The sequence below is a fragment of the Conger conger genome, chromosome 3 (assembly GCF_963514075.1).
Source record: "Conger conger chromosome 3, fConCon1.1, whole genome shotgun sequence".
Lineage (NCBI taxonomy): Eukaryota > Metazoa > Chordata > Actinopteri > Anguilliformes > Congridae > Conger > Conger conger.
In genome coordinates this window covers 8561678-8579135 of record NC_083762.1, presented here as the reverse complement: position 1 = coordinate 8579135, position 17458 = coordinate 8561678, and the positions used below count along the sequence as shown (strand labels likewise).

General features: G+C 49.1%; 1 protein-coding gene across 1 annotated transcript; it reads right to left on the bottom strand.

The window, feature by feature from the left end:
* Positions 1–1465: 1465 nt before the first annotated feature.
* On the bottom strand, positions 1466–15572 carry vimr2 (vimentin-related 2). Its single transcript, XM_061233490.1, has 10 exons — positions 15463–15572; positions 14472–14613; positions 13853–13999; positions 12239–12358; positions 10152–10247; positions 8443–8571; positions 6380–6517; positions 4114–4224; positions 3885–4009; positions 1466–2367 (listed from the first exon to the last, which is right to left on the bottom strand). Exons 1-10 carry the CDS (start codon positions 15570–15572, stop codon positions 2325–2327), a joined length of 1161 nt encoding a protein of 386 aa, XP_061089474.1. The 3' UTR covers positions 1466–2324.
* Between the last annotated feature and the right edge of the window lie 1886 nt (positions 15573–17458).

Below are 17458 nucleotides of genomic sequence, written 5' to 3'. Positions count from 1 at the left end.
GAGATTTTACAGCTGTGATAAGTGTTCAAATACAAAGATTGGCACTAGTTCCCCCCCCCCACATCCTGTCCTCACTAAGAGCTGGATTAAAAAACGGGCTGAAGGAGTCAGGGGCCGATGACCACGTGACCTTGCCCTTTGATGACCACCGACCCCAAAATCAAGATGGCCAGGGGGCCAGAGGTCTACGATGCACCTCCCCATTCCGGGGCCTCCTCAAAGCCACTGACGTGCTCCTGGGGTCAACAGACCATTACGCCCGGCCCACAAGGTCTTGCGCTGAGGGCAACACAAAACATGAGGCGGTAACAATTTCCTGCCAACAGCCAACAATCCCAACACCCTTCAGATCTTTAACAAGCACTGCATTCTTCCACCTAAAGTGAGGGAGCGAGCTTGTTTTCCATTTAAATTGGGGGCATTTTATTACAGATAAACCTTTAGCTATTTGAGAAAAGGAGTGTATGAATATGTTAATTGCTGTTTGTGTCAGTGCGTTTCAGGCGTTCTGGCACTTTGTAGAACATTACGTAAATGCCACTTCTAAATGCCACCTTTTTTTTTTTTGGTTTTAATTTTTTTTTAAAGGTAGAAAGGTGCAAAGGCACAATCTGTATGTGACCATTTTCCAGAGTTGTTGCGGTGCAAAAACTTTCCCAAATTTTGCCTGCAGCTGAAAAACAAATAAATGCCTGTCTGCACCCCTTGATGGCTGCCCTTGATGCCTGTTGCCTGAAACATAAATCTTGATAGTGCTGGACCTGAGCCCCAGGGTCACTATCAACCCCCCACCCCCACCCCCACCCCCTCCTGGTGCCTGCACCTCCCCTCCCTTCTCCCTCTTTCCAAAATAACCAGTCTGGTAATCAGCCCTCAGGTGTCTCGGTGTGTGTGTGTGGGGGGTGGGGGTGGAATCCAGGCTGGGGGGGTTGGGGGTCGGTGGGCAAAGAGAAGCCCGAGAGAGTCTGACCCTCTGAATTAGAGGATATGGTTGAGAGTACCGAGGCCCTAAAAAAAAAAAAAAAAAAAGGCTCTCAAAGGCAAACCCCACCAGCCCCCTGTGCCCTCCCAACACCATGTTTAATGACCGCCCAATTCCCCCCACAACCCCTCGTCAGACGGTCGGGGAGGAGGGACGGAGGGTGGCGAAACCGCCGCAGGGGTTGACTGACTGTGGATAATCTTATCTGACCCATTATTAGCCGGGGGTTTTAATCTCTGCGGCAGGACTAACAAGGCTTTGATTTGTCTGCCAGACCCCCTGAGCTTTCCGTTTATGAGGTTAACCATGAGAACGAACCCGGGAGGAGGGGGTGGGGGAGGGCGTATTTACACGCTGTGCCGTGTGAGGTGATGGAATGACTGGAATTCCCCATCCACTCATAGATTATGAGGTAAAAAAAAAAAAACTTAAAAAAAACAAGTCTTGGGTTTTATGCAAAAGGCAGATTTTATGTATGCAACATTTTGGGCAACACGTTTTGGTGAAGAAATGACAAAATTCCATGGCCATCCTAACTGCAGTCGCCTAGGCGTCATCCTGATATATGGCGTCTATTGAAAATTAAGTAGACGTGTATTAGCAGTATTTGGTCTGAGATCCATCAGTTGCCATGTAATCTTATCTGTGAATAAAAGATATCGGTTAGCCTCAGGGGCAGTGGAGAGGTTAAGAGTATGTCATCTATCAGTGATGGCATGAGGGGGTGATGACCACCCCTCTTTTCTCAAGGGGCATATGTGGCCACCACCATTCTGCAAACAGGGGCTTACAGTGGTACACAAGATGATAACAATGGACAAAAAGGCTCTATCAGACAGATAGAGAACTCACAGGTTCATCTGGGCTCATATTCATTGCCTCAGAATAGGAGTACTGGATCAGGTTCCTACGGTCCATTTCCTTTCCTTCTTCTATTATCAGCTAAAAGGGCAAACTAATCCTAGATCAGTAATCTCACTCTGACCAGTTTTATGAACATAAGCCTGGATCTCTCCAAGAGCTCTCTATTCTAACATCTAGTATCCAGAAAAAATCTCTTACACTACCACCTTAGCATTGCACAATGGTGGCCTTTCTTTTCGTTCACGTTAAAAGTTACCTGTCAGCAAGCTGTTATCAGCCAGACTGTCTAGGCCGTTGTAAAGCTGTCAGAGTGGGGTTATATATGTACTCAAGCTGTTTTTATAATTTTTTATATGCTCAGAGATTGGATTTTGTCCATTTTCATTCTTTTTTTGCATTTTTTCCTTCTGTGTTATCCCATCTATGTTGAGGGCATCTCCCTGTGGTTTCAGCCCAACTTCCCGTCTCCTGTGTCCTCTTACAGGAAGCAGAGCCGGTCTTCTTCCAGTTCCACCAAGCCCCTAGGAGGAGGAGGAAATGAAATGGAGAGAAAAATATACAAGTGGTTAGACAAAAAGGGGCCCAATGGTGACCCTTTGGTGGTAGGACATAGCTTTCCTGGCACGGATTGGGTGCACTCTTAGCCCGAGTAGGCATTGTTGTTCAGTTGGTACTTAATGGTACCACGTGATCATCATCTTCACCCCCATGTTAAAGCGTCTTTCTCCTGCAGAGAGAAGTGTCCTTCGATGAGACAATGTCCCAGAACCAGGCACATGCAGAGGAGGTGGCAACCGATGCTCAAGCCCCGTTTTGCCCCAGGATTTGGTCCAAAAAAACAAATATGTATCATTATTGTTGCTGTCATTCATTTGTTTTGGAAAAGTATATTCTGTACAATAACTGGGTGTGGTAAAACAATTCTAGGTTGGTGAACCCTTTTCTCATTTTTAGCACCTGTCCAGAACTAGTGTGAACTAGTTTCACAAAAGCAACATAACGAGGTTGGCCACACGCACATCTGACTTAATGCAAGCAATAACATTTCTGCATCCTACATTCAGAGACATTCACTAGGGAGCAGCCGCATGGGACATCTGTCTGAAATGCACTCCGAGTGAATCCAAGAGTAAACGGCACTCATAAATTCTATATAGTGTCAGGGTCAGACATGGAAGAAGACCTCAGACTCATAGACATAGCCGAGCATTAACATCCCCAGATTTCATTTCTTATTCATGTTTTCCACCTTGGATGATGAACTACAGCCGTTTTTTTTTTTTGAGAAGCAAAGTAAAGTTGTTCCAGACTGTCTATGTTGTGTTGGGATCTTGGGAAATGTCTTTACATGGATGGTCGATTTGAAACTGTGGCATATCGGCGAATTCTGACACAAGTCACGGAAACCGCGCCCGTGGGTAAAGGAGCTAGCGTCTTCTCCACATGAAAGGGTCCCTGGGCCATGTTAAATGGGAACGTGCACCAGGCCAACATCTTCCTAAGACTGGGGGGTTGCGTCAGGTCATCCTCTGATAAAATGAGTGCTTCAAAAAAAGCTAAAAAAGCTTTTTTTCGATGTACAGGGTGAGAAGAGCAAAGTGGGGCAGGCCTGGTAACAGACTGGCAGATGGCTGAAGTGCTCCCAATACAAGAGAAGGTGCAGTGAGAACGTAATGTGCTCATGGCCACAGGAAATGGATCATGTTCGCAGTAGGATCTGCTGGTCCTAGCTGACCACAGGAAACCCAGCTCTTTTCTTAGAAATAGCATTAGTGCATGTTGTTGCCCAGGTAACCAGTCTCTCACTCTCTCTCATTCTTGTCTTTCTCTCCCTCCCTCTGTCTCTCACATACAGACACGCACACACAAACACGCGCGCACACACACACACACAACGCACAAATGCATTCCGCGAATCTCCAGCGCACCGTGATATTTATCGCACTGACCTCACATTAGACGCCGAAGCTGACCTCTTCATCTAAAATATATTTCGGCGTGTTTCGTGTGCAGCGGAGAAAAGGAGGGCCTCGGTCACCTGTAAGCCGCGATCTCCATATCCAGAGACATCTTCTCACTCAGAAGCTCATCGTAGTCAGCGCACTGCTCGCTCATTTGGGCGTTCAGCTCGGCCTGGGACCCCTCCAGCTCCTCCACACAGCACTGACGGGCAGGGGAGAGACATACGGGCGTGTCACCCCAACGCTCGCGGGTCCAGCCAATGGCAGGAGGGCTCGAGGAGCCACCGCACCTGCAGGACTCCTCACCTGCAGCTCGGCGATCTCCTCCAGGTACGCCTCCCTCCTCTCCTCAATCTCCACCTCCAGCTCCTCCCCACACTTCTCCAGGCCCGCCAGCTCCCTCTGTAGCTCAGCGATCTTCACGGAAACGTGAGCGCGCACACACACACACACACACACACACGTATGAGCACATAGAACACACACACACACACACAAACCTATAACACCAAGGTATGCCAGGAAACCAATACGTATACAGTAAATACGTAAGCATACAACCTACATGCATAATTATTAGATCCATGGAAAATAAAATGTAAATCCAACCATAATACTAGTATCACTCTTGGGCCATTCTACTGGTTAATAAATTCACACACATGTACACACACACACACACACTTCAACCAAGAAATGGCTTGGCTGTGACTAACCACCATAATCAGGGAACTTAAACAATTAGTTGTCAGAGATAAACGGTCCTTCCGGGGGTTTGTTTTTCTTTCAGGTCGATCAGAGATGGGTTTTTCCACCAGCCAAGGTGGCCTGTTCCCTGTGCCGCAGTGGCCTGTTCTCTGCGCTGCAGTGGCCTCTTTTCTGTGCTGCAGTGGCCTGTTCCCTGTGCTGCAGTGGCCTGTTCTCTGTGCTGCAGTGGCCTGTTCCCTGTGCTGCAGTGGCCTGCTATATGAGCTGCAGTGGCCTGTTCTCTGTGCTGCAGTGGCCTGTTCTCTGTGCTGCAGTGGCCTGTTCTCTGCGCTGCAGTGGCCTGTTCCCTGTGCTGCAGTGGCCTGCTGTCTGTGCTGCAGTGGCCTGCTATATGAGCTGCAGTGGCCTGTTCTCCGTGCTGCAGTGGCCTGTTCTCTGTGCTGCAGTGGCCTGTTCTCTGCGCTGCAGTGGCCTGTTCTCTGCGCTGCAGTGGCCTGTTCCCTGTGCTGCAGTGGCCTGCTGTCTGTGCTGCAGTGGCCTGCTATATGAGCTGCAGTGGCCTGTTCCCTGTGCTGCAGTGGCCTGCTATATGAGCTGCAGTGGCCTGTTCCCTGTGCTGCAGTGGCCTGCTATATGAGCTGCAGTGGCCTGTTCCCTGTGCTGCAGTGGCCTGTTCTCTGCACTGCAGTGGCCTGCTATATGAGCTGTAGTGGCCTGTTCTCTGTGCTGCAGTGGCCTGTTCTCTGCGCTGCAGTGGCCTGTTCCCTGTGCTGCAGTGGCCTGCTGTCTGTGCTGCAGTGGCCTGTTCTCTGCGCTGCAGTGGCCTGTTCTCTGCGCTGCAGTGGCCTGTTCTCTGTGCTTTAGTGGCCTGCCCGGGGTGGTCTGGAGGCACAAAGCCCACATGTACTCAGTCTATTATATACAACGTGATCCGAGCTGTTTGTTTAGTTAAGCTGGGCCTCAGTATGGAAGCAGGCCCGTGGCGTTAATCACGGATGGGGGAGAGGGCAGGGAAGGAGGAAGCAGAACAGACAAAAACCAACCCCTCTGTCCATCAGGCTAAACTTGTGCGGTAGATAACGGAAGAGGGTATTATGCCGTCAAAGCGTCTCTGCAGTTTATAAGAGAACCGTTTATTTAAAGAGCAGAGGGCACAGCCACAGCCACAATAATTAGATCTGAGCCACGTTTGTTGTTGCACGTGGATACATGTCAGCCGAGAGGCCTTGGTCGAGAGTTTGATGAGCGTCCCGTTCAGTTCAGTTTTGTGACTCCTTGAAGATCCTACAGCCTATGGCTTATCATCAACTATGCAGAGTCAGCTTTCAACAGTCCTATTTTTACAGTTCAGTATACAATCCAGGAGATGACGGGCGAATTAGGCAATTATTTATACCCCTTAAAAGATTGAACTGTGAACGCATGAGGTTGAGGAAGTTGCAGAACAATCCAAGAAGGAAACAGGGCTGTGAATTTTATGGCTAAGAATGGGAGACAGTGAGAAAGATAAATTCTGCAGGAGAGACAGTACAACCTTGAAGTCTCCCTGCTAAATCTCTCAGTGTAAACACTCAGCTCAGCAAGATCGTGCTCTGTTTATTTCAGAAATGTCAGTCATTCACTCAGAGGCTGAAGCAGTGGTCTTCTTTTTTTTTTTTGGTGCAGGAAAACGGTTTATTTTTGCCATTAGACGCAATTTAGCAATTTGCGCATGTGGTCATCCTAAATCACCCTTGGTGTGAATTGTTGTTATCTGTCAAGATGGTGTCCGGGGAGGCCAGAATTCGATCAGGCAGTAGGTCTTGTCAAAACTTAAATCATAGATTGGTGGTCAACTTTAGTTTTTGAAGGAGAGGACACTCACCATTTTCCGCAGCTCGTCGACGTCCGTCACTTTGGAGGCGTCGCCTACTCCGACGGCCTCACCCCGCTTTGAGATTTGGGCCACCCCGGCCCCCTTCTGGTCCCTCAATGCCACGGCCAATGCTGCTTGCGACTCAAACTAGCAACATGAGAGATATCCACAGTCAAGCTCTAAGCAAGAGATGCACAGTGAGTCCTAGAAACTTCAGTCCTAGAAAGCATAATGTGCACCGGATGTTGGTTTTTATTAAAACAAAATTATTCCTCGTAATTTTCTAAACAGCTGTATAATCAATGCTGGTTCCCATTGGTATTGGTTCATCGTGAAACATCTTCAGATCTGAAGAGATTTTTTTGTTATGTAACTGGAGCTCATGAACTTATCAAGCATGTCTGATCAAACAAATGATTTGCCAAATTAAATAATTATAAACAGAAATACACACATGAAAACACAAAACAGATGGAACATCATTGTGCACCCCTGCTCCAATCCTATCCTCAATCAGTTTCCCAGTGCATGTGTCAAACAGTTCCCTTCATACTCAGTGAAAATAACAATTAACTCCAAAACGACTTCACCTCCCCCCCCTGCCCACGGCTGCACTCTACAACAGCTGGAACTAATACCAAGGTGTGCCAAGCTTTGTCTTCAATTCCAGCTGTACTTCAATTACACGATTCAAACACCAAATTGTGTGCCTTTAAAACAGTGCTTTTCACACCATAATCACGGAATGCTTTTACCGTGAGAAAGAACAGTTACTTTTTTACAGATTTGACGTCTTGTCAGCCATTTTATGAATACTGACCCCAGATCAGCTGAGGTAGGAGGGAGGGTGTATTAAGGACATCATACTGGGGGATTATACTGATTATACTGCCAGGAGAGCCATGGGAACCTGCCACGCCTTTTTCACTAAATGGTGCCCAGGATGTTCAGCGGTGGGTACAGCAGGGAGAGAGGGAAAGAGAATGAAAGGAGAGGGATAGAGGAAGAGAAGTCTATCATTATCTCTCCTCTGATAGAAGTGATGGAGTGAAGAGGGGTGGAAAGAGAGGGAGTGAGGGAGAGGGGGAGACAGAATTAGCAGGAGACATATCGAGAGATGGAGGGAGACAGGGAGAGAGTGTATCTGGGTCAAGCAGCAGTAGACTTGATCCAGAGCCCAAGAGTGCGTCCTATAAAGAAAGAAAAACCCCCATAGGCCCCTCAGGAGGCTGCTCGACCCACCCAGTCCCTCTCGCCCCTAACAGCCCCCCCCCCCCCCCCCGGAGAGCGCTCCCTCCTCCACAGCTCTCCCCGCACTCCTGAAACATCCCAGGAAGCCATCCAGGGCAGGGCGTGCGGCCATGCTGACACACAGGGAGTAACCGCCCTTGGCGTCAGACAAAGTGTGGCGGCCCCAGGCCCCCCAGAGACCCCACTCTTCCCTCCTCCTCAGACAGACTCCTGAGACAGTGAACTACGCTGCCCTGTGTCGATGTGTAACACGCCCTGAGCTCAGAGGATAACACACCCCTGTGTGTCCTTAACATCGAATGCTCTCTCTCCCCCTCATTGACGCTGCAGCATTTCACCCTGGCTCGGAGGGACCATGTTCTGGAAACTCATTAACGGACAGGGGGCGGCCTGTAGCGTAGTGGTTAAGGTAAAATGACTGGGACCCGCAAGGCTGGGATCCCTACAGCCGTTGGGCCCTTCAGCAAGGCCCTTAACCCTGCATTGCTCCAGGGGAGGATTGTCTCCTGCTTAGTCTAATCAACTGTACGACGCTCTGGATAAGAGCATCTGCCAAATGCCAATAATGTAATGTAATGTAAAGATATCCAAGTAAAACACTGTGGCAATGGGTGCGCAGTACTGTAAGGTAGCACTCGGATGTCCTGCTACCAACCGACAGTTGTCAAGTGATGACAGAAGTAACATAAGAACTGAGCATCTTGAGCATCTGTATTATCTGTGGTGTGGATAGAAGAAAACTGGTTGAAAGAAAAAAACTGGTTGAAACAAGTTGAAAGGTCGCCGTGGTGATATGGTTGGTGCTGGTTTGCGCTGATTACCTGCAGACTTTCTGTCAGCTGGCAGTAGTATTCCTTGATGTCCGAGATGATGGGGGTAACGTCAGGGGTTGGGAACTCCACGGTTACCGTGGCAACACCGTCACTGGGTTCGACCAGGGACTCAATGGTCTGCAAATGGGTACAGATTAACACCAAATATTTTTTGCATTCAGGATCCAAATCTCATTATTTAAAAAGCACACACGCACACACAAACACAGAGACACACACACACACACACACACACACACACACACACACACACACACTCACACAAAACAAATGGAACAGAAAGCTTGAGGAAGCATGCGCAAACTGTCTGTTTGTTGTCCTCTGCGTAAATAATGGCATTGCCAATAGATTCATCATGGGAAGACGAAGTAACGTGGAAACGCCGATAATAACAGCAGTTAATAAAAACAAGGCGGGACTCCTGCTCTCCTCGTGTCTTCAGACACGCTCGCGGGAGCGGTGAGTCATCGAACGCATCCCCAGAAGGAGGGCGGGTAAACGCCCGTGCGTCGAAAAAGCTTTGAAGGAAAAAACGCTGAGCGGTGGAGCCTCTCCTCCTGCACTCACGCCCCTGGCTCCTGAATCAGATATGAAGATATGTCTGTCAGCTCTGCCGAGATATCAGGAGGGGGAGACGGTGGTGGTGGGGGGGGGGCAGTACTCCAGGCTGAGGGAAGTGTTTCTCCTTGGCCTTCAGCTTGTGTCGGCCTGTCATTTCATCTGAGCGACCCCCCGCCCTTCTGGTTTCTGTTTTGTGTGTACCTGTCCAGTGGCCCCCCCACCCCCATCCCAGCCCCCAACACCCCCCCCACTGTTGCAGCGTAATGGCTGACAGTGGCACCTGGTCAGGGTATTTGTGAGTCATGTGTAACGAGTTAGAGATTCTTGCCAGAGTTTGAGGCGGGGTTCTCCCCAGCCTCTCACTCGTCCAAACTGGTCCAAACTGGTCTCAGACAAACAAGTTACCAGTCAAAAGCGGAATCGCCGCCCGGCCGAGGGCAACAACGTAATTTCGAATTTCAAGGTTACGTCGTCAAGAAGGGCGGCACCGTCGTCAGTGGGTAGCACTGCCGCCTGACAGCAAGGAGGTCCTGGGTTCGAATCCCCGTCGGCCGGGGCCTCTCTGTGCGGAGTTGCCATGTTCTCCCCGTGTCTGCGTGGGTTTCCTCCGGGTACTCCGGTTTCCTCCCACAGTCCAAAGACATGCAGGTTAGGCTGATTGGAGAGTCTAAGTTGCCCGTAGGTATGAGTGTGTGAGTGAATGGTGTGTGTGCCCTGCGACGGGCTGGCGACCTGTCCAGGGTGTATTCCTGCCTTTCGCCCAATGTATGCAGGGATAGGCTCCAGCCCCCCTGCGACCCTGTTCAGGATAAGCGGGTTAAGATAACGGATGGATGGATGGACGTCGTCAAGAAGAGTTGGCCGCACTTCACCGTGTGAGCTAGCCGAGCTAGCCCTGCTACACGCGCGGCAGCCAGCATTTCGCCCGTCCTAAGTGGGGCGGTGGCAGGGGTCACAGACTCTCGTTCCCACGGAACAGAGAGCCAAAGCCAGCCCGTCTCCCCCATCTGGGCCCCGTGCCCGCTCCAGCTGCCGGGCGTCTGGGAGCTGCTGCTGGGCTGAGGAGGGGCACGGTCGCCCTGTGCGCACCGGTCAGCACCGGGTCAGAGGGAACGTCGAAAAAAACACCGCCTCACCGTCTGCTGTTCCTCCTGCAGCCGGGCCAGCTCGTCCTCGTAGATGGCCACTTGGTCCCTCAGGGCCAGGCACTCGCTGCACAGCATGTCCACATCCTGCAGGGGGCGCAAGAGGGAAGGATTGGCACAGGCATATTCACGTGCCCCCACCCATTCACAAACACAGCCATGAACACATAAACGTACATCCATACGGGCGTACACACATTCATAAACACATATGCACTATCCATACACACACACACACATACATAAATGCATAAACACGTACACACCCATCCACAAACACAGCCATAAACACATGAACTTAGATCCATCCATATGCGTGCACACGCATTCATAAACACATATGCGCTATCTATATACACACACACACACACACACACACACAGACAGACACACATACGTAAATGCATAAACACATATACACCCATACGCCCGCACACAAACACACAGCACACACACATATACAATACACAAAATTACATAAACACAAATACGCCCATCCATCCACCCACAAACACAGCGCAAAAACAAATAAACATATGCGCACGCACACACGCACACACACACACACACACACACTCCCTCTCTCTCTCTCTCACACACACACACACACACACACACACACACACACACACACACAAACAGACTCCTCAACCTACAGGCAGTCACCGGAAACTCAGGGGCCAGTGCAGTGAATGAAACAGTGGCTCCCAGCGACTCGTGCTTTATTCAGACGCAGGGCTTTCTTTGTGCCTGATTAACCCATGATGGATTAAATTACTCTGGATACCCGCATCTGCATCTGAATGCATGGGAAGGTCCATACTCACACTGCGCAGCACCAGGCTGACTGGAGGTCCCTGTCCGTTATCTCTGCGCAAACACAAGCCGGTAATTGGAGAGCGGGCCCTTTCTATGCTCGGCAAAGAAATCTCCCAAGATCCTCCTCTTTCCGTATGCCATAGGCCAAGCTTCCTAATAATTGGTGCCCCTCTGTGGATTTCTAAATCCAAACCAGCAGTAGCGGCACAGCTTTCCGTCCTGCCTTCAGTCCAAGTATCCCCTGTTATTGGACCATTGAAAACAGACGCGGGTCACCGGAACCGAGAAACATGCCCAACGGTGCCGTATTTAGACCCACGGGCCCAGCCTCGACTTCTGCTTCGTACCCCGAAATGTCATCAAACCGCAGAATTACGAAGCGAATGCTAAAAGGCACATTTTTATTTGTTGCATATGTGCACCACCCTCTGTACCGCCGTGCTGAGAGGGCTGGAGCCTGTTCTAGACTTCCTGTTGGCTCCATCAAGCCCACTCCGGTTTCTCCGACAGAGCAGCAGTTGCCTCTCAGTTGAGGACAAAGAGCCAGAACTCTACCATGTTTCATACTGCTCCATTACCGTGTGAAAGAAGCGCATGAAAACATCTCGGGTTCTGGCGCTGGAGGCGTTGGGCTCCGTGGCGTTGGGATTTCGTAGATTTGGGAGTTTTTGAAAGAAATTCTGCAGCAGGTTGGGTTTCTTGTACGTGGCGGAGGGCCCAGAGTCTGTGGGACTGATAATCAGCACCCTTCAGGCAGATCTGCAGATGAACAGCTGTGTTGATGTGCTCCCAAAACAGTCATTTATACATGGAGGCTGGGCTCGGGGAGCTGGCAGCGCAGGGCAGTGCAGATGGTGTTGGCCAACACTGCCATCTAGTGTATAAGAACGTTTTTGCAACAAACTCATCTTTGTTTTTTACGACTTCAATCTCCTTACTTTACTCACTGAGGATATTTATCAACATAGCAAACAGGGTTGCAACATGTTTCATTATTTATATATTTGAGATATCATTTTTGCATGTATTATGTTTTCTGTTAAGTGCTTTGGGTTGTAAATAAGTATAAATGGTGCGATATAAGAAATGATTTATTATTATAAGCTTATGCAATTGTATAAAAGCTTTTTCCCTGCCCCTAAAAATCTCTAACCAGGTGGCAAAAATATCAGACAGGAGAGCCGCAGATGAAGAGGAGAGCAAGCCGCCATTTAGACGAACGTAGCAGGAAGCAACAGGGCGTGCGCGAGCAGCATTACCACGGCAACGTCCTCTCTCTCCAGCTGGATGAGGGTCCTGTGCTCCGCGGCCTCCTCATGGCGCACCTGCAGCGTCTGCAGCTCCTTCGTCAGCCGCTCCGTGTCACACAGGATCTGCTCCTGCGCGGGAGACACGAGAGGAGCGAACGTCGCCACTTAGCCTCCACTGCCAGACACACCCGCGCCAAATAATTATTACACTGTAAGCCTTTGGACAGCGGTAAAATTCCTGCCAGTACGATTACGGATAACTTTAAATATAAAATCTCCAGCATTGGCGGTGTATGTAATAGGCTTGGGAAGGCTAAACCTTCCTCAATTTCTAATAAATCATCCTTCCATCCATCCATCCATCCATCGATCGATCCATCCATTATCTAAACGGCTTTTTCCTGGTCGTGGTCACGGGGATGCTGGAGCCTATCCCAGCATGCATTGGGCAGGAATACACCCTGGACAGGTCGGCAATCCATCACAGGGCACGTTCTAATAAATTAAGCTGGCTGAGTATTCATTGGCAAACGTGTTTTTGGGTCAGGTGATTGAGTCAACATGTGCAAGTGCCTTCCCTCACGAAGAGCTCTCCAATAATCAAAAAGTAATTACTGATCATTAAATGTTTTGGCTAACAATGTTTTTATTGGCCGTAAAATTCGCCCCCATCTAAAGAGTTGACATATTCCCAGGTCTGCTGGCTGAAAAGACCATCTATCTGTAATAAGTCCTCCCCTTTGTCAGAGTGTGAGGAGGCTGGTATGATAGCACAGACATCATCAGCACAATCACCAAGGAGACAGTGGGCCCCGCTTTCTGCAGGAGGCCAGTGCCCAATCAGTCGCATCCGTTCAGCGAGATGTTTCCAGTCCCTCCTTGAACCCGTGGCATCGGTGAGAATACCTCTAGGCTTGTAGGTTGGCATTTCTGTTTACGTGCAATGGCACGTAAAAAAAATTATGAGGAAAAAGAGAAGATGGCCGTGCTCTTTTTGAGGCAGATAAGTTCACCCGGTTGGTTCAGCCCTCACCTCCAGGAGATTCAACCGAAACAACACTGCATGGACTCCTCTGTAGCAAGGAGGCAACCAAAATATCCTCCAATCAACAAGTCAATAATAATTAAGAGTAAAGTGCCTTCATTGTGCACTTCTGGGGCAATGTTGGCTCAGGATGTAAGAGCAGTCGTCTGGCAGTCGGAGGGGTGCCGATTTGATCCCACCCAGGCAGTGTCAGAGTGTCCCCGAGCAAGACACCTAACCCCCAAATGCTCCTGACAAGCTGGTTGGCGCCTTGCATGGCAGACAATCGGCATTGGTGTGTGAGTGTGTGTATGAATGGGTGAGCGAGAAGCACCAATTGTTCAGTGCATTGGATAAAGGCGCTATATAAATGCCAAATATTCACCATTTACTTCTAATTGGCAGGCCCATAGCAGGGATATGAAGCCCTGGGTTTCTGGAGAGCCATGGTATTTTCTGCTGGTTTTTGTTTTCACCTTAAAATCAGCGACAAAGGAAGACCCAAGAACCCACAACAAAACCCCGGCACAGCCCGTGGCTCTGCAGGCCCTGAGCTGGCAGCGCGGGCGTTGCAGAACCTGCTTTTCCAGACCTCCTACCTTCTCCCTCCTCAGGCGCTCCACCACCGCCTGCAGGCCGAGGTCGGGCACTGGGGCAGCGGCGCAGGGGGCCAGGCCTCCGCGCGTCTCCTCCAGCTCGAGGATCTCGGCCTCGAGGCACTCGTTCTCCTCCTCCAGGCATCGAGCCTGTCATCAGGGACACAGGGATCTCTCTCTCTCTCTCTCTCTCTCTCCCTCAAAATGAACTCCGTATAAGGAGTGCCATGAAGCACTACACAGTATGCGAGTATGCACAAAAGATTCTGTACACCTGTAATTATACAGGGATATGGTACACTTGCATTCTTTAACACCTTTTCAATCATGTACTTTTCCCCAACAGTGCCTCTGTAACACATAGTTAAAATGTCAACGGGACAGTTAGGTTCTTTAGTCAAACTTCACTGTGCCTTTGCTATAACATACTGCAGGAACAATATAAAAAATGCCATTATTCTAAATATACAAAGAACAGGCCAGTTATGAGAAGGAAAGTCTCCTGAGATACATTCCGGCAAATTGCTTTCTAAATTAAACAGTCCTATGAGAACAAGTCAAACACAAATAGTCCACTTCCTCTGAATTGAGGTTCTGAGACTGAATGGTCTCAGGGCCTCACCGTCTCGATGAAGAAAGCCAGTCGGTCGTTCAGGGCCGCGATCAGGGTCCTCTCCTTCACGTACCGGGACACGGCCTCCCTGTTAGCCACCCGAGCCGCCCCAAAGTCAGGCTCTGCCCACTGAGAGCCTGCCGCTACGCCCCTGTGGGACAGACACACACACCACTGACCGGGACGCCCTCCGCCCCTGTGGGACAGACACACGGACCACAGACCGGGACGCCCTCCGGCCCTGGAAGAGCTGACGGCATCGGAGAGGCGGACCAATGGGAAGGCGTTTCTGACGTGCTGATGCGAGAGAACGCTCCCCCATATTAATCATGTGTCAAATAACGCAGCTGGATACTGTAAGCGCTGATGTCAGGGTTTCACGAGCACGTCAAATGACGACATCTCTCCCGAGGACAGGATGTCCCCAAACCATTGTTTTCACCATCCGAAGCATGAAAATACATTCTCAAATCAAATGAATCACCAGGAATCAACGTTTTAAACGCAACAACTTTGACTGATACAGTCATTTACAGCATTCGTTCACTACACAATCAGGACACACTGATTTTTACCAATTTTGATTTGCCAATGGGGTAAGAAACTTGCCAAGCAGTAACTTAAAACAAGCCAGCATTTTCTACTTGAGAGAACAAGCTTCAAAACAAGACTAAAAGCCGTGTTAAGACAGACTATTTTGCAGTGCATGTGGGAAACACAATATAAAAGCAGGAAGACAAGATAAACCCAAAGAAAAAAGTAAGCAGAGCTTCATGAGGCAGCAAGTCTACGATCTCCAGGACTAAATTGTAGTGTAGTATGGTTAGGGAACTAGGTCTGAAAGCAAAAGGCTGGAAATTACAGTACATTTCCCAGGGAGGGCACTACTATCGAGCAAGGTACTTAGCTTGAAAAGTATTTGAATCCAAAACAACATATATGACCCAGCTCAGTTACAGAGCTCTCCGCCGGCTAACTTTGGGACAGAGACCCCACTGACCTGGCGGAGGCGCGATACTGTCCTCCACACATCAGGGAGGCGCTATTCCCCCGGCCCCACTGTTGCTCCTCAAACAGCCGGCGGTACGACGACACTCTCAGCATGGCCATGGTTGGACAGGCAAACAGTGGCCGCGGGTCCAGGCGGGGCCTTATATACAGGCAGGAGGAGGGGAATCTCACACCCAGGCTGGAGATCTCTCGCCGACCGCTGACCGCACTAACTATAGAAGCGCGGTCAGCGACCAGGGATTTCACGTGGGCCAGAGACCGGGGCTGCCACGGCAACCCGGACTGATCCGCGCCCACTCTGTTCACGCACGCCTTTATGCCGTTACCGAAGTTAAACTCCCTTGGTGTTTACACCATTCGTCATTTTCATTTTCATTCATTTTTCACAGCGCACAAGGGCATAACCACGCCCGATAGAGGATGACATGGAAGATATGACCATGCGTAAAACTAAATAGGATATATGGCGAACACTTTGTGCTCAGAGAGATGGGAAGAAGTTGCTGGTGTTTTCGGGAGGGAGTAGGCCCAGCACGTCTGTTCAGCTTTACCGTGTGTCACGGACACCAATGTTCAGCACACTGTAGCTTCCCAGCTCTGCATTACGCCAAATGGCAGGCATTTATATAGCGCCTTTACCCAAAGCGCTGTACAATTGATGCTTCTCCATTCACCCATTCATACACACACTCACACACCGATGGTGATTGGCTGCCATTGGCTGCCGACCAGCTCGTCAGGAGCATTTGGGGGTTAGGTGTCTTGCTCAGGGACACTTCGACACAGCCCGGGGGGGGATCGAACCGGCAACCCTCTGACGGCCAGACGACTGCTCTTACTGCCTGAGCCATGTCGCCCCACCACGCCAAGAGAGGCCTGTTCTCATAGTTGACCTAATAGAAAGTTTAAAGGTACAATAGGTAAGATTTTTGTGTTAAAACATTGTTACAAGACCTTTGTAAATCCCTTCCTTTCACTGAAAAAAGCCCACTGACATGTTGACTCACCCTCTGCCTGTTTATAGTCCTTAAATTTAGGTTTCAAAGTATACAGTTGATGGCCCGACACTCGGTAACAAAACATTGTATAACTGTACAATAATTCAAGCTCATTGGTTGAAAATTGGCTCTAGTTGCCACAGCCAATGGCGTTTCAACATCAGCGCATTTACAGAGAAGAGGAAGTGATAAACAGTGTTGTGGTTTTAAGGCTTTGGTCGATGTTATTCCTCTCATGACCATTAGATGTCCGAAATGACGTACTGTACCTTTAATACTAAAAATCGAACAACAACTGCTCCAGAATACGGTCTACACTCTCAAATAGAATGTGTTAATATCCACCACACCTTTCGAGTTACTACTTTTGTGTTACTTACAAAACATTCTGTGTCAAAGTTACTACATCTACTTCTGTTACACATATACTGTACAATAAGAATATGTTACGAAGGGAGACTTTTTAACACATACTGGGTTCAAAGCAACACAAAACTAGACTAGAAATGGAGGTGCATTTGTGCAGATACAGTTCTTGGAAGCAAAACCATTATGCAGCATTTTTTATTTTTTTTTGTAAGTATGAATTGGTTCAAATGGCTAGTACTACATGGTGGGGGCGTATCCAAACCCAAACACCATTCAGTAATGCCCCGCGAAAAGAGATACGTTTTATCTGAGTAGGACAGATGGAAAATTAGATTAACAGAAGAAGTGAGCATTAAATGGAAAATGAAACAATGCTAATTAATTGCGCACAATAAAACACATTTTATTTCTTGACACATTGGCAGATGCGTTAAATAACAGTGCAAAATGAACAGAACCCACCCCCATTTCCCACCAGTCGCCAGTCTGTCTGCAGCCCCACCCATTCCAGAATCAGACACAGACAACTAATGGTCGGACAGATGGGCGTCGTGTCTGCACCACTGTATTACATATCATCTCTATCCATCAGAGATGGAAAAAAATGTCAACAAGATC